Below are 27763 nucleotides of genomic sequence, written 5' to 3' on the forward strand. Positions count from 1 at the left end.
AGTGTATTCCTTTTTCTGCGACTTACGGGATGAAACTCTGGCCGGATGATTTTATGGAGACCTCGTTTTTTTATATTAAATTAGTTTTCTCTTCGAAAAAGGTGTTTCAGTGCTTTTCACTGAGAAATTGAAATGCTTTGTTAACACCTTCCAAATTTTAAAATTTATAGCAGATTCTGAAGTTAGGAATAAAAATTCTATTACAAAAATCTGAGATTCTGTTCTTGAAACAATGTTACATTATCTATGTAGCTACTTTCATTAGGAGTTTAACGAGGGGTCCATATTACATCATGAAAGTGGCATCAACGTATAACGACCACTTTCAGTAGAAGCTACGAAGCTCGAGAAGGGAGGCCTCTTTACGAGGTTCAGTAATTCTATAAAAACCCACTGTACACCATCCGTTTCCTCCATCAAACGCAGTCAAAAGGAGATTTCGTGCACAAAAGGCCAAGGTGTTACTTTAAAGACATCCTACCAGATGCTAATATTAACGAACCGTCTACACCGCAAGCTCACAGTCTCTCTAGAAAAGAAGTTATAATAAATGGTATTAAAAGAATGGAAAAGATGGTATTACAAGCCTCGAAGCGAGTCGTTTGCAGCTTCCTCGGTATTTGTCGCGCACAATACAAAGAAAAAAAAAAAAAGAAGGAAACATCCGAGGAATCGTCAGGTCCCCGTTAATGAGGTCACGTAGCAGCGGTGCACATTTTGCTCTTTGCATCGCAAGTTTATCGATAAGGTTTCGTATAAAGCGCGCACACACAAGAAGCGGAACTCTCATTAAGCGATCGCGAACTGTTGCAAAGAATCCACCTTTCTCATTAAGCTTCTTCGAACAGGATCTCTATACCCACGACCTTCTCGGCGCGCTTCAACGATTTCCGATCGTTCTGTTAAAAATACGCGAGGCTGATACAATTTTCCCCCGGTTCACGTTCCTCCACGTATCCGGGAATTATTTACCCATTTACCCTCGTTCCAGCCCATTTGCCGCTAACTCGTGCTAACTAGCGGATTCTTTTTCCATTTGCAGCCCCGTGAAACCGTCCGCGGCCATTGGCCACCGCCGGCACACCATCAAAATGTGAAACGCTACTACGAATTCTATTGGAACAAACGGGACCAGACACCAGGGTAAAACGAAACCATGTTCAAAGCCCTTACCACGGTATCACCGTTGGATTCATGGACAGTACCGTCCACGTCGTCGATCCTCAGGGTGACGTCGGAAATATCATCGGCCACCAAGTATTCCAGCATAGGAAGCGTGTACGAGGTGATCAATGATACGATACTGAAGGAGGATGACAACAAGGAGGAAGAGTACACGCCGTATCGCGAACGACCAGAGACGTATATCGTGCCGGTGGTGTTTCTACTTATATTGCTGATCGGGCTAACCGGAAACGGGGTGCTGGTGCTCACTATACTCCGACACAGAAACATGAGGAACGTTCCTAATATTTATGTTTTCTCCCTGGCGCTTGGAGATCTCCTGGCACGTGTTCATTGTTATTCTACAAGTTACATCTTATTTCATCTTACGAATACTATGGAGCAGACTTTGCCTTATCCGTTTCACCCACCCCACAGTCTGCTCCACCTGTCGTTTCTTCCATTATCTGAAAAATTTCCTCAACAATGCATTGCAGGTGATAGTTACGTGCGTGCCGTTTACCTTCACCGTCTACATTTTAGACTCTTGGCCCTTCGGGCTGGTGCTTTGCAAAGTTTCCGAGTGCGCCAAAGACATCTCCATCGGGGTCTCGGTGTTCACATTAACGGCACTCTCGGCGGACAGATTTTTCGCTATCGTGGATCCGATGAGGAAACTCCACGCCACCGGTATGATGCTTTAATTTCATCCTCGGATTTTTCGAATCAAGTGCCGGAAAAGGACTATGCGGAACGATTGTAAATTAATGCCGAGCAAACACCAGCAACGTTTACTCTGTCAGATAAAAAGAAATCTTCGTTTTGTGTTTCGAGTAGCGTTAATGACGCTCGTTTCAATGATTAATGAACTGTTACGAGCTGATCCTCTTTAACTCCGTGCAGCATTTTCTGAGAACAGAACAAAGAGGAAAATTTGTAATTCAGAAGCATATCTTGAGAATTTCAAAATTTCTATTATGAATTGAAACAATTCGAGCATTTCCGTTTATGCACGCTGCAGAATTGTTATTTTTTGAATTATTTCTGAAACCTTTCTTGAGTTTGCAATGTTTCCCTTTCGATATTTGAACCGTGGCAACTCGTAAACGGAACGTTTCAGGTGTCGTAAACGAAAACTGGAATACGTATCGGCAGAACAGCACGGATGTTACGTCTCGATTGCACGTTTTATTGTTCAAGGTACAGGGAGGCAGGCAACGGGTTTCGCGATCATCGTTGCTGCGATGATTTGGCTGTTAGCCATTCTGTGTGCCATTCCAGCTTCTTTTTCCTACATCAAAGTATTCCGGGTGAACAGGAACGTGACCTTTCGCGTGAGTTTAATAAGACAATTATATTTATCGCTATCTTTATCGATCGTTATCTTTACCTTGCAATTCGTTTGCCCCTGTCATTTCTCTCCGGCAACCGGGAAAATCGTGTCTCAGACACGAATATAAGTTCCCCGCTTTGCTTTCGCCCGGCAAAAAGTTCTTGAATTTGACGCGTGTTTTTGAAGGCCTGCTATCCATTCCGGGAAGAGTTCGGCCCGAGATATCCTAAAACCATCGTCGTCTGTCGTTTCTTCATCTACTATGCGACGCCGCTTACCATCATCGCCGTTTTTTACATTCTGATGGCCAGACACCTGGTGAGAAGTACCAGAAATATACCTGGAGAGATGCAGGGTCAGGTGAGTCTTTTGAATATTTTTTTTTTTTAAATGTAAGAGGCTCTTTGTGACAGCTACGTCTTTGTGGCATTTTTTATTTTAAGGCAGCGTACGTGTTTAATTGCAAAAAAGAAAAAAATGGTAACATGCAACTTTGCACTTTCAGTTTTTAAGCTCAACCTAAATTTTTATACGGAGCAGAGTAATTCAGACTTTTCTTATCGGTGCTTCTGCGAGCATCAATTATAATTTCTGTGTGATTAAAGAGGCCCTTTCCACCTGGTCGTTTGTAAAATCTTCAAATTTGAACTGCCACGCGAACAGATTGGCAAACTTCTTACAACTATAACGACCTACAGATCCCATCAAACTCGACGAGCGAGTATCAACTTTCGTAAGAGCTCGTGGAATCCATTGATTCTTCTCAATTTTCTCCACCATTGCCGCAGGAACTTTACACCTTTCCTGGTTTATTAGAGATCACGTCGCTGGAAGTTTCCATTAAACGCGGGATCAAAGTTCGAGCAGTAGAAAAGGAATTAAAATTTAACGCTTCGACTTTGACACTTAGCTTTCTCCTTCGCTATTATTTGTCTGGTCGGTAATTACGAAAGTTCTTATCGTTTGATTTCAGGTGAGACAAGTGAAAGCACGAAAGAAGGTAGCGAAAATGGTGATGACATTCGTGATAGTTTTTGCGGTGTGTTTCCTCCCTCAGCACGTGTTCATGCTGTGGTTTTACATTCACCCGTCGGCACAAGATGATTACAACGTTGTCTGGCATTATTTTCGAATACTCAGCTTTTGTCTGGCGTTCATCAACAGTTGCATCAACCCCATAGCTCTGTATTGGGTGAGCGGCACGTTCAGGAAATACTTCGACAGGTAATTCAATCAACTCAGACACGATTTTTCACGCTTCGAACGTTCGAATTTTATAAACGGATCCGATACTTGCAACTTCCAGCTACGCTCAATTAAACCGCTTAACCAAGCGTTAATGAACACTCTAATTTCAAGCTAAAGTATCGAATCGACCCACGTGGTACTTTTATAAATACCACGGAATTTGATGAAAATTTATGGGCAATCAATGCCCAGGCAAAATCAATTGGCGATGCGAAACAATTAATTTGTCACGCGGTGTCCCGTCACGTTTTAAAGCTTGACAAAATTGCTCGTTATTGCGATGTCATTTTATACGGTATATCGAAGTCCAATCTGGTCCAAAATAGGATCATTAAATCGAAATTGATTTTTTAAATTAATTGTTTGAATTGAACGTAGTCTTCGAAGTGGTAGCTCTAGCTAATTAAGTTCTGGTAATTTGAAATGGGGTGGTTATACATATTCCGAACAACGGTGAAGTTTAATTGTTAAAGGGAGATGAACTTTGTCAAAGGTACCTGCTTTGTTGCGTGCCGAGGAGGATTCGCAGACGACAACGTCGTTCATCAGACCTGAGTTCACGGGGTCGGGGTCAAAGTATCACGTTGATGAGCTCTAAAAGGTACATGGGTGATTCTCGTCGAGGACAACGAAGCACCGTGCATATGTCCATCCTTGGTAATGACGTTAGGGCCAGCCTTCCAAGCAAGGAACAAGAGACGACCATTAGTTTAACCGCGTGTCCAAATGGCGTTGATGATGATCCGAGAAGTTATCGAAATTCGACCATCGAACCGCCCATCAATCACGATTGCTCGTTAAAATCCAAGGACTGAACGATTCAGCGATTCCTTGATAGCTGGTAATTTATTTTGTCTTTTTAAGTGAACGAGGACTTCGTTGATTGAGTTGAATAAACTGTGATCATTTCTCGAACGATTACCTCATACTGTGAAATGAAAAAGTGTTGAAATTTGAATGAATGTAAAAGAAGAGCAAGAAAAAGTGTGAGTAATTATTTTTAATTAATATTACTTAGATTAAGATTATGGAATTCGATGAACATCAGGATGGAATATCATCTGTCATTTTGTGATTATCATTGATTTCTTCTCGATGCACCAATCGTCGAATCTAGAATTAGACACGGAAGCAATTTGTAAATCGAATCGATGTGGCACGTAAGTGTACATTCAAAGCACATTCATTTTGTGAATAAAATTTAGACATCGAACCTTGTTGTTTTCATATTTCCTTTTCCACATAAAATATCTGACTGGTAGAGAAAAGTATTCGAACAGTTTGTTCGTAGTTCGAACACGTATAGATTGGTGGTGATAAATAACTTCATAAAACACTCAGTGTATATTCTGCAGTGAATAATATTTACTATTGGGATGAGAAATAGCATTGTTTATTACGGTGCTCAAACTTTTTCTGTAAATCAAATAAATGTTCGGATATGTTTCTTGTGCAATACACAATGCTTCTCAAAAGTGTTTGCTATTCTGTGGAATATTTATGTCAAATTATTATTCACTTTTCAAATTGAAAATATTTACCTTAATATAAAATTTTGATCAATTCTATCTGCATGAAATCACTAACGCAATTTTAATACCGTTCATTTGCTATTTTGTCTAAATGAAATTCCAATAAAGTCGATCGTGATCGATGGACATCGATGCTTCGGTTCTTCCCCTTTATTCGATCTGCGTGTTCCCTATCGGCTCACCGTTTAATTCGATTTTGATTCGCCAGCAATTTCTCTCTTTCACTCCGTCGCCATGGTACAATATTTTTCGTTCAACATCGCCAGCGATGCGGTGTTTCATGGTCGGTTCCCAACGATCGAGATCGAAATCCTTGGAAACTCGTCGACGCTGCTCTCCAGGAACGGGGTGTCCTTTTAAAAAGCGCCATAAATTCAACTTCAGGACACGGCAGGGGTTATCCTCGAAGATATCAAGCATTCCCTGAACAGCAGAGAATCGTTTCACCAGGGATTTGTCGACGCTGCACACTCGTCCATTCAAAATCTCATCTACTTCTGACCTTCCGACGCTCGTAACAGCATTCTAGTTGCATGACTGTCCGGGGACCGAGAACTATGTCAGCCAAACATGTATTCAAACGAGTACGACGACGGTTCGCTTATGAATTCTTATATTAAATGGAGTACAAGGTAGATGGTAGATGTCGCTTCTCCTTTAGTACTCGTTTGTTTTCTTTTTCAGTCGTTAGGAGATAGTTTCGTTGTACGTGATCATGAATCTCTGTCTAAAGATTTTACACAAGTGAATTTTCTGCACAGATTAGCGAGACTCCATCAACGTACCCTGAGGATCGTCCAGGAGTACGAGCACATGCACCGCGACGACGAAGGTCCGTGGTCGAACTGAAGTAATCCCAGTATTGTTAAATAACTAGGTTAAATTTCCAGAAGAACTTGTTTCACCATAGTACTTCCTGTGCTTCGATTAACGTTGAGAAATAAATTCTCCATTCATCGTTTAAAGTTCGGGAGTTTAATTATTGAGCTTTCTTCGCGAGATCGATGCTGCTTGGTTCACTTCTTATTTCAAATTCTTTTGTAGTATGCTGCAAATTTTTAAGCACTACTTTGTGTATTTTATCGAATTTATTATATAACGATACTGGTAACTGATCGAACTGATACTCGGTGAAATTGCTCACACAGGTGTGAAAAGTAATTAAAGTAAATCTAAGCTTCAGAGATTAACACATTCTTGAGACGTTGCCTGCTAATTAACGAGTCAATTAAAGCTTCGAATCAGCACATTCTGGGAACACTGTGAGATGTCCACAAGTATTTCCATTCACATCAGAAGTACAGGAAAAATTCCCGTTTCGTAGATTCAATTGTCAGCTTCAAAATTCGGATCTCCTCGGTTTATTCGCTTTAACCGAGAAATATGTGTGAAATTCCCATTTCATCGGCGAGCTTCGGAATGTACGAATTACTCTCTCGCTTGTTCGTTCACGCCGAAATATTCACGAATTTTTGATTAATTTTAGGGTGTCCGTGAAAACTTCCACCGCGTTGAAAGATAAAATAAATTTCACATTCCGAATCCACTCTTTCTCACCGAGTTTCATCTCCATCAGTCACTTCCTTGCAAACTTCTCCCCGATTCGGACAACGAAACCACTTTCTCGATGATGCGGTTTCATTGTTAGTCGGACGAGCGTAGTGTCCATCCGTTTCCGGTAATAAAGGGAAACGCAGTAAATGTTTAATCTTCGAGCAGACAAACGATCTCGACAGAGAGCGAGGAGGTGAAGGCCGACGAGGAGTTCTGCTCGAAATGCAGAGGAGTGACCACAGATGGGGAAGAGAACACAGCTTCGTTTCCTCATATCCAAGATCTCTGTCCAGCAGACAGGAAAAGGATAGCCCAGCTGGTTAAGCAGTTAATCAAGTAAACACTGTACACCCTTTCTATTTCATGCTTTTTTATTCTATAGAAATTTTCCCTTTTATTTACTGGTTGCCACATCTGGCAACAGACTTTTTCCTTTTTGTGTGCTTACTGCCACAGGTGGTCTCGTATAATTGTAACAGAATTAAGAATGACCCCTTTTGCTCCATAATTACTCCTATCAAATTTTATCGACAACAATACACATTGTTATTAACCATCATATAAGAGGATCAATGATTCATTGAATTCGAAGAAACTTATAATGAGAAACGATTAGCATGAATTCCTGCTAGCTATTAAAAGTTTGATCATGTAATTCGTGTTCGGCTTACCGACGAGTTGAAATAGCCGTTGGGAACGATTCCATTCGTTGTTCGAACACGAAGAATTAAATGGAGATTATCCTTCGACGATTTGTGTACGCGAATCGTTTCCGATTACACTTTGTTAAACAATTTTCTTTCAATTGAGAATATTTTTTATTCACCCGAGAGTTGAACGGATGTCCGATTTTTATGTAATAAATTAATTTTCACCCCCTGTTACCGAGTTTCTAATAGGAAACCTTGCTCAATGGTCGAACCAGAGAGAGAAAATAAATTAGACTGTGGTTGCAATTTTCGCTTGAAGCCCCGTAGGGAAATTCTGATTATTCTTTTTTTTTTTTAAACTATTTAACTTGTAGGTGTTTTTCACGCAGGTGCACCAAGGAGATGCGAAACGCGAAGTCTGAATTGGCTGTCAGTGAATCTGAGAAGGAGGCCATGAAGAATCAGTACCAAATGATGCTGGATCGTCGAGAAACAGAGAAGAAACAATTGGAATATCAGGTAATTAAAACCTGATTAATTAGATAATCCTTTCTGATTTGGTTCTTTCAACAGTTGAACCAAGCACAAGGGGAAACGAACGAATTGAAGACTCGAATTTCCCGAATTCTCGAGCTACTGACACGACAGATCGCCGCGCAGGAGAAACAATTTTTAGAACTCACCGAAACAGTAAGAGATTTAGTGCGGGAAAAATCCATGTTACAAAACGTTCTCGTTGAAAAGCAGACAGAAAGCAATACCCTGAGGGGCAAGTTTCAAAGAACAAAAGAGCTACTTGAAGCGGAGAGATTGGAGAGATGTAAGAACGCGGTGGAGATGGTTCATCGAGCTTGTCAAACCGATCTATCAGAGATAGCACTGTAAGAAGATTTTATTACTATAGTATACTTAAGAGGATAAAATCGTGACGATTCTTTTAGATTTTATCTTCTTTCTACCTTTCATCCTGAGAAACTCAATTAAAACTTTTGAAAAATATAATAGAAGTATCCTTTGGTATTTAAAAATTTTCTATAATATTAATTATTTCAGTTTTGATAAGAAAAGCGTTCAGGAAGAATGCGATAAAGAATCCACCTCGAGTCGTTCGCAAAAGGTACGAATAAAGAGGAGAAATGATTTAGAAGTAGCGTCAACTGAAAGTATATTGTTGAGGGAACTATTCTTCAGGAGGCCGAGTGTCGAGGAAAACGGAGCTTTAGATGTCATACCAGTTCTGTCGGAAACAGATTTGCAAACGAAACGTTCTAACTCTATTCCTTTTATTTGATCTGTTACTCAAACTTTTGGAATTTTATTCGCATGAAATAAATCGTATAACTTGATACAACCACTGCAAATTTACTTTGAAACTCTCATTCCATGATTTTGAAATAGTGCTGCTATCGCCATCTTACAATAAGCGTCAAAGATAACGAAAAGCGAGATAGCGTTTTTTAAGTAAAATAAATGACTTTTGTACTTTTCTAATTAGTAGAATCTTTTACTCTCGCGATGTAATTCGAAAAATGGCACCACGGTTTGCTTGAAGTGTTTAAATAATTGAAATCGATGGGCACTGAGATAGTATTAGTCATTTAGCGGTATCTCTTTGGTACCAGGGGAACTAGATCTTCTTTACTTTTCCAATGTTATACCCCGTCCAACGAGACCAGACAGTAAATGCGTACAAATTCATGTGCTCGAAGCAGGCCCGAAGTACACAAACCTCGACCGAAAAGTTTGAAGAATTGGAAACTTTAATTTGAAAACGTATCCGGATTATAGAATTCGTAAGAAATTTCGCGATGAAGCCAGAGAGGAGGTGTAAGATAGATTTATCATGCTATGGTCCAGAAGCTACTTACCATGACCCGTTTATCCCATTGCCAAAGCTTGATAGACGGGGTAATTGTCATGGTGGGTGGTGAGGATTAGGTGTTAGGGCGGGTCACTATCGTAGCCTCCACGTGGTGTGACCTGGTAATCGATATCGTTTTCTAAAGATAACTTTTAGAATACGATATCGAGCTAAGCGCTACGATTCCTGTTCAAATTAAAATTCCATTTATTTTCTAACATTTTCCTTTGTGATAATATCAATCATCCTGAACTAACACCTGTCTATTTTCTTTCCTTGAAAGGATCCATCGATCCTGTAGCCTTGATGTAATTTATAGGACCATTAGGCTACGTCGGTATTTCAGACACGAATTTCCCTAAGATGATTAATCTATTTTACACCTCGCATGTGATGCAAGGATACCTACTTTTCCTAGAAATGATACAGCTTTATCACCCTGTGATAAAAATTATCAGAATTTCAATCGCAGCTTCACTACCCTTGCGGAGATGCCGCCAGTGGTTCAATTTTTAAATTGCACATTTGTTTAAAATTGGAAAAATTGATAAAATAATATTTTTAAATAACAGAATTGGAAAGTATTTGGAAAGTATTAAACGTTGTTCTGGAAATGTATTTCTAAAAGAAACATTTACTAAGGAATTTAAAATTAAATTCTAATTTCTTTTTTAAAATGGAACTATTCTATTTTTATAAGAATTCTGTGCAATTACTTATCGTTAATTATTCTGCAAGGGTGGTCTCATTCAATAAAACCCTGCTAAAAAAAAAGAAGAAGAAGCTTACCCTGGATATTTCGTTTGTTCTCGTTTTCCGGATCAGTTACATTTTCTATGAAAGCTTCCCACCTGAAATTGGATGTGTTCTCGGCCAATTGCCACATGCATATTCATAGAAGTCCACGCATGTATCCGCGAAAGCGTTCCTGTTCGTTGATATCACTCTAGCCATTCCACACAGACGAGAAATACTCGCTTTTATTGAAATTGTAAAAGATACTTTAACAGAAAAATATTGAGAATTCAATGAATACGAGCAGCTTTTCTCCATTTTCCACGAGTGAAAATTGCGGATCGAAATCTACAAAATAAATGAAAATATATTAAAAGAAAATTAATTACTTCATATCTGGCGAGAAATTACAAACAGCTAATTACACAGAAATTTTGATGAACTGATAATAATACCACAACGCTTCAATGAATTTAAAATGAATATTTTCTGCTCATTGATTTCCATAAAATTAATTGCAACCTGGTAAATGAATTTTGAAAATATTTCTCCATACTCCACCAACAATATTGTCCTACGGAAAATTAATGTTATTTTTAATCATCTGATCTTTATTGGGGAGAATTTGGAAATAATAAATATTGATTTTAATTAAAACCTGTTCATTTTATCAGTGTTGATTAGAAGTGATGGTGATGGTATTTCCCAACCAGTGATTCGAACATTGCTGCAAATATCGTTACTATAATAACATCGACACTGTTTGAGCAACTACATAGCGTTCACGTAGAAAATAATAATTATAACCATTCTAATTATCACACCTATAATAACAACGTTGTAGATTATTGATCATTATTACACTCTATACCTGACTTCCCTATATGTATATTCAAATCAATAAATCTCTGTCTATCTAAAAATAAATAAAAAGTTCTGTTAACAAACATAAATAATTGAATGTCCGGTGAACAAGAAAGCACAGAATGTCGAGTTAACGTCAGCTGAATGGTTCAGCTTATCGTTTTGAAACTGTTGCATTTATTTACATCAGTGATTGCAATGAAATATACATACGAAGCATCGTTGTAAACGTACTGGTTGTTTTCTTCATTCGCTTCTTCTTTTTCTTTATTTCAGAACGTACGTATTCTCTTAAACGCGATTCGTTGTCGAACACGAAACGAACAACAATCCTCTCTAGAATATTGCATCGTCGAAAAAATGACGCAGCCTTAAGCTAATCGAATCGCTGGAAAATCGTATCCTTTTTCTACTGCCACTTAGTATATTTTCCTTCTTCAACTTCTTTCTTTTTGTTGATTCAATTCGCATTTCTGTGTCTTGAGACAATCATTCGATGTTTCATTTTTTGAAAAAATGACAGAATTATTACGTTAATATTGAAAATTTCTTATTTGTTAAATACTTTTTTGCCTATTTAAAGCATTTTAATTTATTAAAAAGAAAATAAATCGTGTTTACGCGACACAGAAATGCAGAATTTCAGTGATTTGCTGTTCGAGAACAACGATGCGAACTCGTGGCTCAAACTGGATCGATCTCTGCCTCTTTTTATTGAACTTCGTCGATACTGTGTGGAGTAACTATAGAAATATCATATTATTTACAGTAGAAGATTCGCATGAAATCGATGAATAATCGTCGGGAGCTACGCTTACGTTTCGACAAAGAGAAATCGACAACGATACGTCGACGTCTAAGTTTATTATTAATGATTTACCTTTAAAATGACAATCGCAGTGGTTTCGTGAGCAGCAACGGAGGAAATGAATGTTTATACATCTGTACACGATAGGTGTTGCGTATACGTATTTATATCGGCGAGCTTTCGAGCGGATCAAGCAACCGGGAACCAAGCAATTAAGTTTAATTAATCCTTGAAACGTTATCCTCTAAGAGATGCAAATTAATTTCAGGATTACACAACTTCGAAGGATGATTTCGTCTTAGAAAGTGCATCGCTATGGCTCGTACAAACGATGAAAATATATTGTTTTTACCTAAATTGAAATAACAAGAGACAATATTATCAGTTTCCCTCTCATAAATCTAAATCGTAATTAAAATTATTGAATAACCAATGGCAATTTTAATAATCTCGTAGGATCAACTGGGTCACCATAAATATTCTCCACATTTTCAATCACGTTCTCCTTGATTCGTCCGCTCGAAATTGGCCTCATCTCCTCTTCCCTTTAGTGGTAGCTAAACGGTAGCAAGTTAAGTGTTTATCATAGACATATCAGAGAATGTAGCTATTTCGAAGAGAACTTTCGTAAGGTAACGCTATCTTAGGAACAATCGCCTCGAAACAATGTCGAGTCACCCTCGAGAGAGGTGGTGTTCTGGAAAAAATCCATTCACGAGCGAAACTCCTCGAGGGTAACTTTGACCTGGAGGAACGTTGGCTGCTCGTAGACTTTCGGGGCCAAACTTGCCGTTCCAGCGGAAAATTTCAATGAAAAACACTACGGATTTTCTAAGGCATGCCTAAGTACGTGATACGATAGTTGAACGCTATCCAAAAGGAGAGGAACATGTTAACTCTTAACTACTATGAACTGTCTGAGATTCTTGCATCCAACTTGCATTTTGTATTCAAATATTTATGCAGCGATTTTTATTAAAGTCTAACAAGTATTATTTCATGACAAATCATTGTCAGAAATATTTAAGATTTGAAATGAACCATTTAAGAAATGGGCAAGCGTCGCTCTGTTCATAGTAATTAAATGTTAACTTAATAACTGTTTTATATACACAAGATGCACACGTCCACGCACACGTTATCACTGTTTCTCGTACTCTCGCACTCGCATGGAAAACGATCGAATTTAAATCCACTGTCAGCGAATTATCCTAGAACCACCGCAAAGCATCCTCTTGAAGGCCTGCCTGAACTCTGGTGAGAATACCGTGTAAATCACAGGGTTCAGGGTGCTGTTGAAGTAGCCCAGCCACAGGAAGACGCTAGCTATCAGCTCCGGTGGCTCACAGACTTCGCAGGTGGCACGAAGCAGAGCTACCAAGAAGAAAGGCAGCCAACAAGCTACGAACGCACCGGTTATTATCGCCAGTGTTTTCGCTGCTTTCCTCTCGCGCTTCGACTCGATTGTTTCGCGTGTTCTCTTGCTGGAAGAGGTGGAATGGCTGCTGGAAGGGTTCGTCACCGTTGTGACGGTTGTGGTTGTCGTCGTTGACACCGTGGATGGTGTTACAGTAGCCGACTGTGTCGTGTTCGCACCGTTGTACGATGACGATTTCTCCGGCGAGATGGACGAGTGGTCCGGCGTGGATCTCGTTATGGTAAATGCCGTCGATTCCTCTCTTGGCCTAAAAATTTTAAACATAATTAATTGAAATAGAGATGAAAGGATCTTGAAGTGAATTATTTTAAATGGACTCCTTGGTAAATGGTATTCCTTGAATTTCGTGGAATACAGTGCTCTCGTGAAGTTGCTTAACAAACGCGACGACGTAATTAATCAGTGCCCAAGAATCAGCCTCACAGAAACGGTGAACAACTTAAGACGTGCCGCTAACGAGTGCGGGTTACGCGTATTTATTCAGAACGACTGAGAAGTGGAACCTTCTTGTGACGAGTCTAAGGATGCCTCTTCTCTCACGAGGTGGTTGCACGATAGTTCCTGGTCTCTTCCTGATCCGCTTCCGTGCAGCTTGAAATATCCTCCAGTACAGAAATAGAATAACCAACAGGGGTACGTAGAAAGTGGCGCAAGTGGCGAAGATCTGCAAAGTATTTTAAAGAACTCCGTGTTAATCCTCGTTTCTAAATAGAAATTTAATTTTGAATTATAACTTCGTCATATTTCACCGAGAACGATACACGAGATTGAAATTTAACTAGATGTTAATCTAATTTTAATTAAAACTTTCCTACGACTAAACTAATTATAGAATAATGTGAGAATGGTTTTGATTTATCAAGAAGCACTCACCTGGTATGCGGGATCCTGCGACACCAGACACGTTCCATCCGCTATACGATCTAAATAATCGGGGTCTTTCCAACCAAGTTGGGGTGCCAACGAGATTCCTAGGGACACCACCCAGACGGTGACGATCAACATACCGATCCTGCGTGGATTCCTCGCCTGGAAGTAAAGAAATTCCATCAGCAGCTATCACACTCAAGAACCACCGTGACTCTCCTCTCCCCGTTCCATATCCCTCGGGATCTTCTTTTGCCCTTCAGACATTTTTATATTCCCGCGTTCAGGATAATATTCCAACACCAAGATATCTCTATATAGAGGAAACACAGCAAACGAGAAATTTGAATGTTTAACATTTTCCTACCTTCTCTTGATTCAGCAGGATAAGAAACGCGAATCACGTGATTATAAATTTATATAAGGTAGGAGAAATATACAAAGCTGCGAATCAGCGTTGAATTTATAATAGTTTCATTTAAAGAGAATTTTCAGTGGAACTTTGAGAATTTCGTAGAATTATTATTTTTCAGATCTTTTACAATTATGCAAAGATTCCTGAAAAGCAATACAACCAGGAGGAATTTGAAATTATTCAGCTTTAATTAAGTTTGGACTATAGTTAAGCTCGTTATTCGTTCGAGATGTCTAGTTTCCTAACAATATCATCTAAATCTCGTCTCGAATCCCAGTGCACTAACTATTTGGAACATGCGGGCACCGGCAGCAGGATATCGCAGGATTTAGATTCGATTAACTATTGATTGTCACTGATAGGATAGCCAGCTTGATTGTCAGGTACAAATGGTACATATAATTCCAAACGCGTTCCTTCGTTACTCCCTCGGTGCAAATTCAATCCTAGAAAATACTAATCTCACCCGACAATAATTACAAGAATATAATTATTGATTTTCTCCAGCTGTAACAAGATATTTCTGCACGAACGGAATGTTTTGTAGGAAAGAAAAAGAGCAAATAGTTTCACGATTGTACACGCAATAATCCTACTAATTGCATTCTCCTCTTTAATTGCATTCCAGGGATCAATACATGACTGTTTTCAGCTGCTGTTCTAATATCATTCAGGATGCTGTTATTTCTAAGCGTTCTAAGGTTTCTAGTTTTGATTTTGCATTTCTCTGTCGAACCGCGACGGTGTTAATTAACCTGTATATAATTGAGATCGGTGACTGCCCAATATCTGTCGACCGCGATAGCCACCAGATGCAATATCGAGGCAGTGCAGCAGAGAACGTCGCTGCTGGTCCACATGTCGCAAAGCTCCGGCCCCAGCGACCATCCCGAGTTTATCTGGAATAAACGGAATTATCTGTTAGAGAATATATGTGTGTACGTGGCGTAGCGACGTTCGATCGATCGACTCCTATGATCCTGAGGGTGTCTTTAACGAATACCACCACCCCTGACGTCGTCGAGCATCGAACCCTGACAACGTTACGTACAAGATAGTTCAAAAGTTTCGGGTTATTCGATTGGAGGTGGAAAATTAATTTACTAAATAATTTTATTAAAAAAATTTTTTATAATAATAGGTTCAGGACCAAGAGGCCGATACCTTCTAAATTATAATTAATTTTCATTCAGTCACTATGCTTCCATTTTGTTTCTCAAAATACAAATACGAAGTCATTAGCGAAACGTCATTTCACTTTGCATTGCTTCGCCACATTGGAGATGAAGTCTAATTACAGCGAATTCTACATGGGAAAATATCCAAATGAAAATACAGTAACAAAGAGTAACGTCGTCAAATTGTAATATAAGCTTGTACAGTGGAAACTGTCGTAACAACAAACGACATAATGAAAATTACCGTCATAGTGGACACGACAGTGGAAGAACTAGGAACTACAACAGCTCGAAACAGCAGTTATCTGGTCATCAACGAGATTCCGTAGACATGAAAATCCTCGCGGTACTCTCTGTGATAAACGATAACTACATGGTATAAGCTCATTTCCAATTTATCGTACGTGCAAACGGTAATATTGTTCATGTAAATAGCGCGTTTCATCACATTTATCGATATACCTCCTCTTTTTTTAAGCTTCCATGAAATTTACTTTCCTTCCGAAGCGTAAAAATATAAATACAGGAATATGTGTTCGTGTTCCATGGAGCAAAAAATTGCAAACAACGGTTTAGTAGGATTTATCTGTCCGATCGATATAAACTCTAGCTGAAATAATCCTTTTTAAATAATACCAAAGCCAGATATTTATAATATCATTAAATAAAACCTTTTACATGTTTATTTAACGCGATTAAAAAAATTCATGGAATAAACTTCACGGTTTACAAAATAACAGTAACAATTTAGAGGAGTAAAAATTTTCTAGCTAAGAGTTTGATGCGACATTTGGAACTATTTTTCATATTTAATAAATATATAAAAACGTTGCGAGTTTAGCTGCACACCTAATACTTTTGAATACAATAGACTTGCAATGTTTGCATATAAAAATCACCTTAAAGGAATAAAAAATTTTATTTGAAGATGCCCGGGATAGATAGAGGGGAGTCTGCCCTTGAAATAGCATTTTGTTGCAAGTCGATATCTCAATCCGTTCCCGAGATACAAGCGTTTAAAGGTGGGCGCAGGATGCAAAAATCGCATGGAGAATGATGAATGACATCTGGGTAACTCGGAACCGCCGTGACCTACATTTTTTCCTGGAAGTGCGTACGTCACTAGTAGTAATAGTAAAAAATACGCTGACTCACTTGTCAATGGGCAGTCACGTGATCATTGAAGGTTCGGTCAGTCTAGAGTTAGAAAGAGAGGACCGACTGCACGACAAGGATAAACATAGTAAATTACGAGAAATTAGGTCCAACTTTAAACGACGATATCTTAGGAACGGATGAAGATAGAAAGTTGTATTAAACGTCATTTTATAGAGGAAGGTCTACACTTTATAATGAATGTCATTTTATTACCGTGCTCTAATTATCTTCAGAGTTACAGTGATGCAAAGTTTTAGCAATTTCAATACGCCATAATGAGGTACTTGAAGGAATATCTTGATACATCCAAGACAATTATTGATTACGGCTTACATGAGGAATACTATTTTATAGAAGAAGATTTTCCAGTTCTAATGGTTATTATTGTATGGAGAAATTCTGAATATTTTCGAAATTACAGTTCTTTAAAGTTTCAGTAATTTCAATGCTCGGTAATGAGGTGCTTGAAGCGGTTTTATTTTAATGCTGGTAATTGGAAAAAAGTTTCTATTGTTTATTTAACAATTAACAAGTGAAATTATTTTTTATATAACATTGTGAGTGACGCAGGATATGATATAAGAATGTCAGAAAATATAACTCCATTAAGAAATAAATTACTACTGGTTTAAAATTGCATTTTAAATGGATGGTGTTTCATGACTTTTGTTTGCGATTCACTTTTATACGTCAAGTCAATTTAACTTTTAAGCACTATACTATTGCACGCGACATAACTCAAGCTTCAAACTATTTTGTTAAGAATGCAATATGAATTTCTATTTAACTGTTTTTCACAATCCTCTTATCAAAAGCAAGAAGAAAACAATGAAGTCGAAGTAGTTGTTACAACAAGTGGTCAAAGATTGAAAATACGGCTTTATGGCGAAAGATCCCAGATTGAACCCTTCCAATTGGCCTAGTTATTGTTCAACGATCGCTTATTTCTTTGACGTTCCATGGAACTCTGATCGCAACATGTGGTTGAAAACGCAGACACCACAATGCAATGGCTCACACATTTATGAGTTTTCTCGACGCACGGAACAAAAGAGAAGGTTAATAAAAGGAAAAGCGGTTCACTAAAAGGTATTTATCTTTTGAAAGATTTCTGTCATTGAAAAGAAAAAAATACAACTTTCTTTTGAAAGGACACCAGAACTCCTATTTTCTTACCCAATGACAGATTCGTTATTGAAGCTTGGTAAAAAACGAAATTTCCAATAATTAAGAAGATCATTTGGTTAATTAAATATCAATAAATCCCAAACGTTAGCTTTTGTAAAGCTCATCTTTATTTTTAGCTGAAAATATATTTTCCATACGAAAAACGAAACAAAATTCATATTACTTTAAATACTTCAAATCTCATTAAAATCAGTCTCCTGTTGTTCTCTTGTTCAGATATTACAAGTCGGTTAATTAAAAATGTCTGGCTTAATTAAAAACGTCAAAAACAGTCGACTTTTCGACACAGTCAACTCGTGAATCTTATTCGCTATGAAATTTATCTCGGACGAAGATTCAGGAAGGGCTTCGCGATACGACTCTGATAAATAATTCATTCGTAATAAATAATAAAAATGGTTAGTACGTCCGGTTGAGAGGCAGCCGGATAGAACGTGTACAGCTTCCATTCAAAGCTGTTCGCGTAGAAATTTTAAATCACGAGAGTGCCGGCAAGTGGTACACTAAGCGAGACGATTGATTTAAAATGTTGTCCCATTTTTCGAGTCCCTGAAGAGCGCTTCGCGTCGCTTACCAAGCGAGTTCCTAAATAAAGCTTCTTCCGTTTAAGTTGCGGAAGACAGTGACTTAGCTTTGATAAAGTCGGTATTTTCCACTAATTTCTAATTTTCATTTAGAATCATTTTTATTTAGTTCTAAATCACCTTGGAACACGTTTAAAATTGTTTCCCTAGTGATATGGTAAATTGTGCACGTTCGATGTTAACGAAGAATCGACCTCGGAATCCTTATTTCCTTACAAATTGAATGGAACGTGCGTGATTCAAGGTAACATCAATAATTTCCAAGTAAATTAGGTAGGCAGCTATCCGACTGTCGTGGACGACCTTTGGACTCGTCACAAATCACGAATTAAACAAGCCTGACATGTAAACTGGCACGGTAACAATTTCAACTAAAATATCAGTACGTAGCATACATGGCCCTATGTCACGAAACGAGGATAACAAAAGAGTTACCATTTTGATCGATTGAAATTCTAAATTAGGACTACGAATAGTAAATTTTCAAACTTTATTATTGTAATATTAATGCTATTCAAAGTTTATCTTCTTCCATTTATTAACTATCTCCCTTTTCGACTCCTTACTGATACTTCCTTCGTAATATTCTGCACCACGTGTCGCCTGTCTTAAACATGTTAAGTATTTCGCAAGAAACGATCGACGAAGGGTATCATATCGAAGGGTATACTGGTTCAAATTCCCAAGACGAGCCTCTTCTTTCCCGGAGATCCATTACACGATGAAGCAAGACGATCGGGAGCCGTGAACGTAATCGCAACACCGTGCTCGTGCATCAATGTGTTGAACATAAGGTATCTGAATACTGGTATCAAGAGACTGGGCATCGAGCTGGGTAGACGGGTTGGAAAGCATTTGTTCGGGTATAATAGAATCTCCGGCTCGGCTGCCACAACGGGCCGGCCTCGTAAATCATCTGCTCGTGTCAGTGCGCAACATACTCGTAAGGAGATTAGGATCGATACCGGTATCTGAATTCCACCAACCGTGGTCACGCTGGGAAACTTTGCCATTTTCTGTAAAGTCTCAACCACGTGGATTCAATTAACCCTTTATCTCAGCTGGAAACTGTACCAGTACCCTTTCATATCAAACGTTGAAATATTTATAGCTTCAACGTGTCTTACACGTGTCCATTTTCATTCCGCTGGTAAACATGTTAATTGTCCAATTTCCATTGCAAGCTTGCTATTTTGAAATGTAAACGCTTCGCGTCGGGCAACTACAGTGCCGAAAGGGTTAATTGTCGTTCCTGTTCCGTTGAAGCTGGCGACACGTAGATTTACGTGTCTCTTGTTCGTTCCTGGACCAAGTCCAAAATTGGGAAGCTTTTGAGATTCAAGAGGAGACCCGTTACATCGATCATTAAATCGTGACGAAGTTTCTATTGAAATTTTATGCCGAAAGAATATCCGTTTATGATGAATATTTGATATTTATTTAACCATCGAGAGAATTGAATTACCGTCTCGAAAGCCTCGGTACTATTGAATGAATGCATGGACGTTAATACGTTCGATTGATTGCTTTCGTGCAAACAACGTCATTGATTTCTTCATAAATTATGTACGCTCTGATTGAAAGCCATCGAAGGTGGAGGTTAAGAGTATTCTCGTCAGACTTTTCAAGTTGCGCAATCAAGTAAACAGCTGAGATTTTAATCGAGAAGGTGGAAATCGATGCCGCGTTTCCGTGCAACAAGTGCCGAAATTGTCAGTAGATTTATCTTTAAAATTAACACGTCTTGTTTATGCATATCCAATCGCGTTTTTCATCGATTAATATAGTAAAGCTTTATTCCCCGAAGGTGGACAACCTCGAAAGAAGGTCTTAAGTATGAAATGGCTGAAGTGAACTCAATTTCCACTGGCACTCGGGCCTCGGCTATCTCGAATAAACGGAATCAGGCCAGGCTCGTTGAATCAAGAGCTGCCGGTTAAATGAGACAAGCAAGCCTGGTATATAATTGAAAGTTACCTAGGGAACTGGACAGGCCGGGAAATTAAGGGCACTTTACAAAGGACTACAATTCATGCGCGAAACATTTTTCCCGTCGCCTACGAAAAGTCTCCCCAAAGAATTTTATGCTCCTTCCAACTTTCTAAAATATTCAATTGTACCGTACTGGAAAAATACACAGCTTTTTCCTTCCCCTTTGTCAACCGTCCTGTACCTTGCATCTTTAATAAACCGGTCCGTACTTCTAAACTGAAAAACTTTACCTTTTAAAATCTCAGAACCGGAGAATTATTTAGCGAGTAATTCGTACGCTTTTGTGGAAAGTTCGTGTTAAACGCTAGAGAGTCGTGAATTTCTCGCTAATTAACGCTTTCTCGAGAAAAATCTTGTTTCTCGAGATCGTTGAAAGATTTCACTGATAAGGTAGGATAGGTGGCTAGAAGTGGTATCGATAAGAGAAGAGAATGAAAGAGGGATATAGCCGGGGTTTGACGCACGCCTGCTTAAAAGTCCATTCATGGTATTGGAATCCAGCTTCGAAAGCCAATCGACTTTTGTCTTCGCCACCTTCCATCTCTCTTACCCTCCTTTTTTTCTCCTCCCATTTCTTTCGACAATTCCTTCGAGTAAAGCCGCTGAGAATCTATGCTCGAAACAATCCTTCTATGTTCCCGACATTTATTCGATAGATGATTTTATAGATTGCAAACAACTCTAGTTTCCGATACGGTGTTCAACGAACCGTGCCGAGAAACTGAATTTTTCCAGGAAAACAAAGTTATAGTTCCTTGGATCACATTCAGTCGATAGTATTTTATCAAGTTTTAAGCTACATTTGCTTTCACAGAATCAACGTTTCAACTGTATTTTGTCAAATACTTTCTTTTTACTGATCTGGACTTTCCTACCCAGGAAAAACTTTTATGCTAACGATAAGTGCAACGTGATCGAAGAAACTTTTTTCAATTCTGGAAGTACGTTTACTGCATCCTATGCTCGATTAACGTTTTGAACAATGTTCCTGGCCAACGTAAAGGGTTAGGGTCTTTGCGAGTACAAAATGTCACCGTTCCCGTAAACACGGACGGTAAATACTAGTTGATCCTCGTTTTATCGCGACACTCGTTTGCCCTTTAGAATATTTCTCTACGCGCGTGTATTCAGCCGACGAACGGTCGCAAAGCCACGTAAGTACCACGATCAATAGTCTGATACTTCCGGCCAAGCTGTTAACGGAAGATCACGTCGTCGAACGCGTATGCACTGTGAAACGTTTTTAGAATTCAACTGAAATCGTCAGCTGAAAGTGAAAGAATCTACGAGGTAATTCGATGATCGCGTTGTCCTCGCAATTTTTCGATTCCAACGATCAGCAAACACCTGGGCGGAATTCGAAGAACGTGCGAATCGAATGTCGCCGTGGGTAGAAAAATTTCTCGGAGATGGGAGCGAAGTTGGATGGAACGATTCTTAGCTCGACTAGCACAATTTTGTTGAGATATTGATTTGGAGAAATAAGAAGGCTGCTGGTGACGCGAGTCGCGACTATCAAGAGCCACTTCTGTGGTTAAATTTAGTGACGGAAGGTTACATTCCTTCTTTCATGCTTTTCATTTATTTTAAAGAACAATGCCTTCTTTGAAAAGCAAACGTTTCATCGATTGATTATAAGTTATTTTCATTAATTTCCCCTCTTCTGAAAAAATTTAATTTAGAAAAAACAACCATTTTCAATTACGATTCGGTTACGGGTACGATTACCTCTCCAAAGTGAGATTAATTACTCGATTAAATCGCGGCACACTTCGTAAGGGTCGTCTATAAATTCGAGTCACGTTCGATTCAACTTTCATTTCGAGCTCGATTTGATACGTTACCTCGAGACAAACGATTCCGCGATTCCGATCAGCACAATTTTCCGCGAGAAGTAACGAATGGTCAAGCATTTTCGAATACCCGAAGGGTGCACTCGATCAAGCAGAAAGGTGTCAAGCAATCGTACGAACCTATCGATAATCCTGCTCGATGGATCGCAAAAGATGCATCGCAAATAGAAACGTCGGGTCACTGGATAAATCGTCCTTCTTGGAAAAATGAGCAAGAGAAGCTCGAATATGTTCAATTTGTCCACCTATAAGAAAATAAATAAAATCTGACAATTAATTAGAGATGAAAAGAGCGATGTCATGGATACCCTCTTCCATCGACACCATTTTAATTTCACCCGTAGATGTCAGCTTTAATGACACGAAAGAGGTTTCAAACCGGAAATCTTCGCGCTCCGAGATTAAAAGCCAACGCTTTCAAGCTTCATAAAATTCGGAACAAGTAAAATATACGTAGATATTTACGAGTTCAGACGTTTATCTTGACGGGCTGGCGTAAAATCTTCGGGGGATAGCGTTAAATCTGCAGGATCTTTTCGTCGTAAAACTGTTCGCACGAGCATCAAACGGTCATTTGTCTTCGAGATCGTTATACTAAAATATTAACTAAGCATTGAGAAATTTGTATGAGTTCTATAATTCCTTGTTCTAAAAATGAAACATCCGAATCTTCTTAAATGGAGTCTCAAGAAACCAGGTCGAAAGAACGAATATACAAGTAAAATTGCAACTCTTTCAAACAAGTACAAATTCTAAGTAAAAAGAAGGATAAACTATCCGGGAGCTTAGTAGAATACTAGAACAAAAATAACATGGGGAGGCAATGGTAAGAAAAAAAAAATGTTACAAACATTTCCAGTAAAGTTGCCCGGACAAGGTGCTGCAAATTTCGTGGTGGAAGTTGAATGTAAATGTAGAAAGCGTGTAGGTCGACCAGTCGTTTCCGGTCCGAGGGTTCCATTGTCGAAAAAAGAGGAGAGCATAGGAAAGAAGATATCGTCGTCCGTAAGAATCTTCTTGCTGAATGAGAACGAAGAACCTAGGAGTATTTATCGAGGGCTTTCAAAGAATGGAAAAACTTATCTCTGGAGAAACGATGGAATGCCTTCGAAAAGCGTGGCTAAAGTTGAAAGTTCTCTCGTCACCTCTTGCGAGTTGCTCGACGAACCGTGCACGAGATTTACCTCGATCCGGAATCCGTTCCACCCGAGGATTCACCGCCAGTTATCTCTTTCGTTCGCGATTACGTTGGCTCGATCGTATTAGCAGCCAGCAAATCGAATCGTAAATTCACGCGATCATCAACCACCTGCTTCAAATTCACCAGTTTATTAATAAATTTCATCTTTTGCCAAGGTAAGCCCAAAAACTAACAGCTCAGTGTTTACAACAATGATAAAATTTGGAAAACTGCCAAAGTCATCAAAGTTTTAAATTAAATTTTGAATAGAATAAATAATATTTTGTTAATATTCTTCATTTCAAGGATAATTCACGCAGAGGGCCAATCAAAGATTTCCTGCTGAATATCATTGAGATCCATAACGAATCGTGAGAAGTTCGATAAGAACGATGCAAACGTTTCAGTGCCGAAGAAAATGGCGAGTGGAGGGAAGAAAAGCAAACGAGTCCGCGGTAAAGTGTGCGAAGAGCTTTCAAAGGATCCGACGGTTATCCGTGAAGATCCTTGGAAGCCTTCGAGGTATACAATTGGAATTGAAAGTTCCTGTCGTATTGGAAGGGTTGATGCATCTCGCTTGATACAGATGCACACTAGCCACGTTTTTCCAGCTAGTGAAACTTTTGCGACGAGGAATCGAGGTCATCCCGCCTGATCGTTTCGCGTTTGATCCGCCTAACTAGAACGGGAAGTTCATTCCCTTCAGGCGAGAGTTCCTTTAACCCTTCATCACCCTTACACGTTCTTTGTGTAATACACTATTGAGTATCTGTCGTTTGAAACATCGAAAAGGATTTGAAATAAACTTGTACAATTTAAGGAAAAGATTGTAAGATTATTGTGCAACAAAACAAAGCCTATCCCAATTTTTATTTGACAGGAACCAGACACGTGAATTTTCCCTCGAAAAAGGAACCCATCTATGAAAATAATCTCTACAGTACACTAATAGCTGGCACGGTGTTTAAATATTCAATTGAAGCGAAGGTAATCTCGTAGTAGATTCGGGGAAGCAAGGATCCAGCGAATCATTTTTCACCGGTGCAACAGCACGATTCCCTCGTAAATATTTCAACGTTAACCTTCACGGTTGGGTGTTTATTAACCAACGAGAGGTATCGTCCACGCGAATTTTTCTATTCGTTGCACGGACGTTCTATCGGACTTTTTCGCGAAATTGTTTTCGAATATGAGAGGAGAGAACAATTTTCAATCGCGAAGATGAAAGTGAAAAATAAACTAGTGGGATGTCACGGTGAAAATTTCGATAAACTTTTTCATAATCTTACGAGAAGTTAATAATTCAATCCGTAAATATAAAACTGAAATGGCCATTTTCAATTTTCCAATTTTGCCATTTGTTCATCAGTGTGAAATAACAGTGCAGTTCGCTGCCGATCCGTTCGTTAAACCGATTCATTCAATGGACCAGAGAGTTTCATATTCGAAAGTTCTGCGAATCGATGATCAAGACCCATTTCCTTTGAATAGACGATGAATTACGCGTTGATCGCCGTGGGTCAAACGTGAAACATTGTGCGAGCAGCTGGAACAGAATCGAGTTTATTACCTTTGAAATAACCCGTTCGATTAACAAGTTGGCTGCCTCCGTTATTGCCAATGGTAGAAGTCCCAAATTTAATTTTAAAAAATTAGAAGAAAGAACTGTTTACTTATGAAACAAGAAAAGAAGAATTCCTCGTTTGTTAATATTATTCTTGGCTACCAGCTTCATAAGGAATTTAATTACGTACTTGGTATCGAGCGGATAATATTTCAAACGAATACAAGAGCTGCATCTGAAGTAGCCCGGTATCATTTGGGAATGAAAGAAATATATTATGGATAGGATCGTGTTCACCTTCCGGTTCCTTCTTTCTTTCCTTCGAACAATTTCACTCGCGTGTAGACTACGGAATAATTGTTAATCGATAAACTTGGTAAACAGGTTATTTTTAATTTTCTTTGAAAAATAATTTCTATATAATATAATGATAATTATTACAAAGGGATGAGCTTCGGTGCGAAACGGAACTTATAGACAAGCTTCTGGTAGTCTACCTGAACTTAATAATCCGGTGTGCAAAATTGAGATTATGAAAACGGTAATGTGCGCAACGAGGTTCCGCAATAACCAGCACTATTCAGAAAGACTCTCACTACCGGTTTTATGCATAGAAGCATTCTTCAACGAGAACGTTAACACAATGTGTGCACTGGCATACCCACCGAGGGGAACTAAATCTTTGTGCAAACAGATGGAACAACATCGTGCAGTAAAGTGAATAATGCTGCGAGGGAATGTTTACTGGTATCGTGAAGAACATTGCTTGACATTGCAACGAGAAAAATTTCAAGCACACTGTTCCGTTCATTCTCACGTGTAATATTTATGTGAAAGTGATTGATTTCATAAAAATTGCACGAGACAAAGTGTTAATATTTTTCTTCGTGTATGTTCCAGGTTATTTCTGATAGTTGGTCGATAGGCAAAGATGCACGTCTCATCGTGGATAACACGATCAATCTGGCGAGCAATGATAAATTCGATTGCGGCCAACTATAAGTTATACGTGGACGAGGCACCGATTTATCGTCGATATTCGATTAAATTTCTGCCAACCAGACAGTATCTTCGCTCCAGTGTATCGTTGCTTCGTCGGGGAAATGTCATGTGTTTGACGAACGTTCTGCGGCATTCTTTACCCCGTCAATTGATTGCATTCGATTTTGTATCGTTCCACTTTTCTACTCGCCAGAAGGACACCTCTCGACGTGCCTCGAGCGATACAGAATACCATTGTCCGGGATTTTACGTAAAATTATAGTTGATTAAATTCATAGATTTTCAGATTTTCTCCGGTATCGATAAATCTCATTGAAACGCGTAGATTTCACGCTGGAACGTCGCTGTTTCATTTTTACGACTAAAATTTGTGCCATTTGCAATATTTGTAACGGGAGGTATTAGCATGCGTGACATTTTTTCTAGATTAATCCCTTGAAATATTCTGCCGAGTTTGTATCGTGGGAGTAATAAAAATGGATTTATGAAAAGTAAACATAAATTTACTCCTGCTTGAAAAGGGAAACAATTGATATTCTATAACACGCCTCTTTTTATATATTTGCTTGGAATTTCGAACTTTCAAAGGGTTGATTAAAGCTCAAGAACAAAGCCGTATCGAAAAATGTCAAAATTTAATAGACAAGGATACTCAAAATTTGGTTAACAGATTAAGGAAAAACTGACGGGCACAATGTACACTGTAAACCGTGTCTCTATTGATTTTTCACATACCATAGTAATCGGATCAGCTTTCATTCAAGTTCACCCTACGGTATCAATCATCGACATTGAAAGGAACGTTGTTTAAACATCGAATGAATAATCAGCCATCTAACTCTGTCAATTACAATCCGCTGAATATTGTTTATAAACTCCATGGAATACTCATAATGTGTTTAATAAATCCATTCTAAAAAACTGAACCCTTATCTTCCCATGATTTCCTTAATCGAGTCCGATGCATCCGAAGGTGCATCGAAAATCATAGCCATTTTGCAACAAACCGCTTTTGTGTTCGATGCATCAGCGATTGGAAATTGGATATTCGATATTCACTGTTCAAACAGCAGCCAACTGACTGCACACCCTTTCCATATATACCGAATAACAATAAAACGAGGGACTGTCTGAAGGTATGCATGCAACACGATAGGAATCCGGCGATGCCGAATTCCTGGTGCAACCGAATGCACGTCGTATTGTTGCAGAGGGAAAAACAGACGGACAACCGTTGGTTGGCCGACATTCGAGGTTTCCAATTACATTACTACGGAGAGAAGCTCGTTCGACGCTCGACCATCAGGCGGGTAGCGACAGAAGGAGGACAGGGGGTAAGGTAAAAGACAGGGAAAAGTGGCGGAAGGAGAGACGGGTAAAGAAAGGTGCTTTTTCCACGCCATGTGCTTTAAACGCGATCGTACTCGAGCTCGCCAGAGTAGAGAATAGAAAATTGAAGCCGTCTACAGGTTCCTTGGTTGCGCCATATCGCCTTTGTTTAACACGCCAGTCGGTTGAAACAAAACAGAGAAAACATCGGGTAAACGCGTGAATACCATTACCAGAGGGTAGAGTAACACGATACAAAGGCTAAT

The 27763-nt window shown here is 39.0% G+C and overlaps 3 protein-coding genes and 1 long non-coding RNA gene across 13 annotated transcripts in view; 2 read left to right on the top strand and 2 right to left on the bottom strand.

Annotated features, from left to right (window-relative positions):
* The window catches only part of LOC117603276 (neuropeptide CCHamide-1 receptor-like), a 25814-nt gene extending 21254 nt beyond the window's left edge, over positions 1-4560 (top strand). For all 3 annotated transcript variants that reach the window (XM_034322261.2, XM_034322264.2, XM_034322262.2), the window contains exons 2-7: positions 1043-1507; positions 1662-1854; positions 2365-2498; positions 2684-2857; positions 3471-3721; positions 4239-4560. In XM_034322261.2, coding sequence (XP_034178152.1) covers positions 1157-1507; positions 1662-1854; positions 2365-2498; positions 2684-2857; positions 3471-3721; positions 4239-4560 — 1425 coding nt within the window. In that variant the 5' untranslated portion in view covers positions 1043-1156. The remainder of the gene's footprint in view (positions 1-1042; positions 1508-1661; positions 1855-2364; positions 2499-2683; positions 2858-3470; positions 3722-4238) is intronic.
* LOC117603278 (uncharacterized) lies at positions 391-5878 on the bottom strand. The gene is made up of 10 exons (XR_004581182.2): positions 5780-5878; positions 5346-5700; positions 4960-5232; positions 4760-4858; positions 4243-4673; positions 2555-2812; positions 2216-2455; positions 1688-2073; positions 1174-1631; positions 391-529 (listed from the first exon to the last, which is right to left on the bottom strand). It is a non-coding gene; the product is annotated as an uncharacterized LOC117603278 (long non-coding RNA).
* On the top strand, positions 5788-8813 carry LOC117603277 (uncharacterized). 5 transcript variants are annotated; one of them, XM_076688070.1, is made up of 7 exons: positions 5788-5909; positions 6039-6109; positions 7014-7167; positions 7871-8000; positions 8055-8171; positions 8226-8362; positions 8535-8813. In XM_076688070.1, the coding sequence occupies exons 1-7, from the start codon at positions 5848-5850 to the stop codon at positions 8770-8772; spliced, it is 909 nt and encodes a 302-aa protein (XP_076544185.1). In that variant the 5' UTR covers positions 5788-5847; the 3' UTR covers positions 8773-8813. The 5 variants fall into 5 exon arrangements, with proteins under 5 accessions (XP_076544185.1, XP_076544186.1, XP_076544183.1 ...); XM_076688071.1 differs by having other exon boundaries at positions 8229-8362; XM_076688068.1 differs by having other exon boundaries at positions 6039-6127; positions 6997-7167; positions 8055-8362.
* Positions 8814-10536: 1723 nt separating this feature from the next.
* Positions 10537-27763, bottom strand: part of LOC117603236 (5-hydroxytryptamine receptor-like) — a 141717-nt gene continuing 124490 nt past the window's right edge. For 2 of the 4 annotated variants that reach the window (XM_034322187.2, XM_034322188.2), the window contains 4 exons: positions 15225-15368; positions 14061-14216; positions 13691-13851; positions 10585-13434 (listed from right to left, as the gene is read on the bottom strand). In XM_034322187.2, the coding sequence (XP_034178078.1) occupies positions 12948-13434; positions 13691-13851; positions 14061-14216; positions 15225-15368 (948 nt within the window). In that variant the 3' untranslated portion in view covers positions 10585-12947. Of the gene's footprint in view, positions 13435-13690; positions 13852-14060; positions 14217-15224; positions 15369-27763 lie in introns of all 4 variants that reach the window. The other 2 variants (XM_076688095.1, XM_076688096.1) reach the window with 2 other exon arrangements.

This window comes from Osmia lignaria, chromosome 4 (genome assembly GCF_051020975.1).
Source record: "Osmia lignaria lignaria isolate PbOS001 chromosome 4, iyOsmLign1, whole genome shotgun sequence".
Taxonomy (NCBI): domain Eukaryota; kingdom Metazoa; phylum Arthropoda; class Insecta; order Hymenoptera; family Megachilidae; genus Osmia; species Osmia lignaria.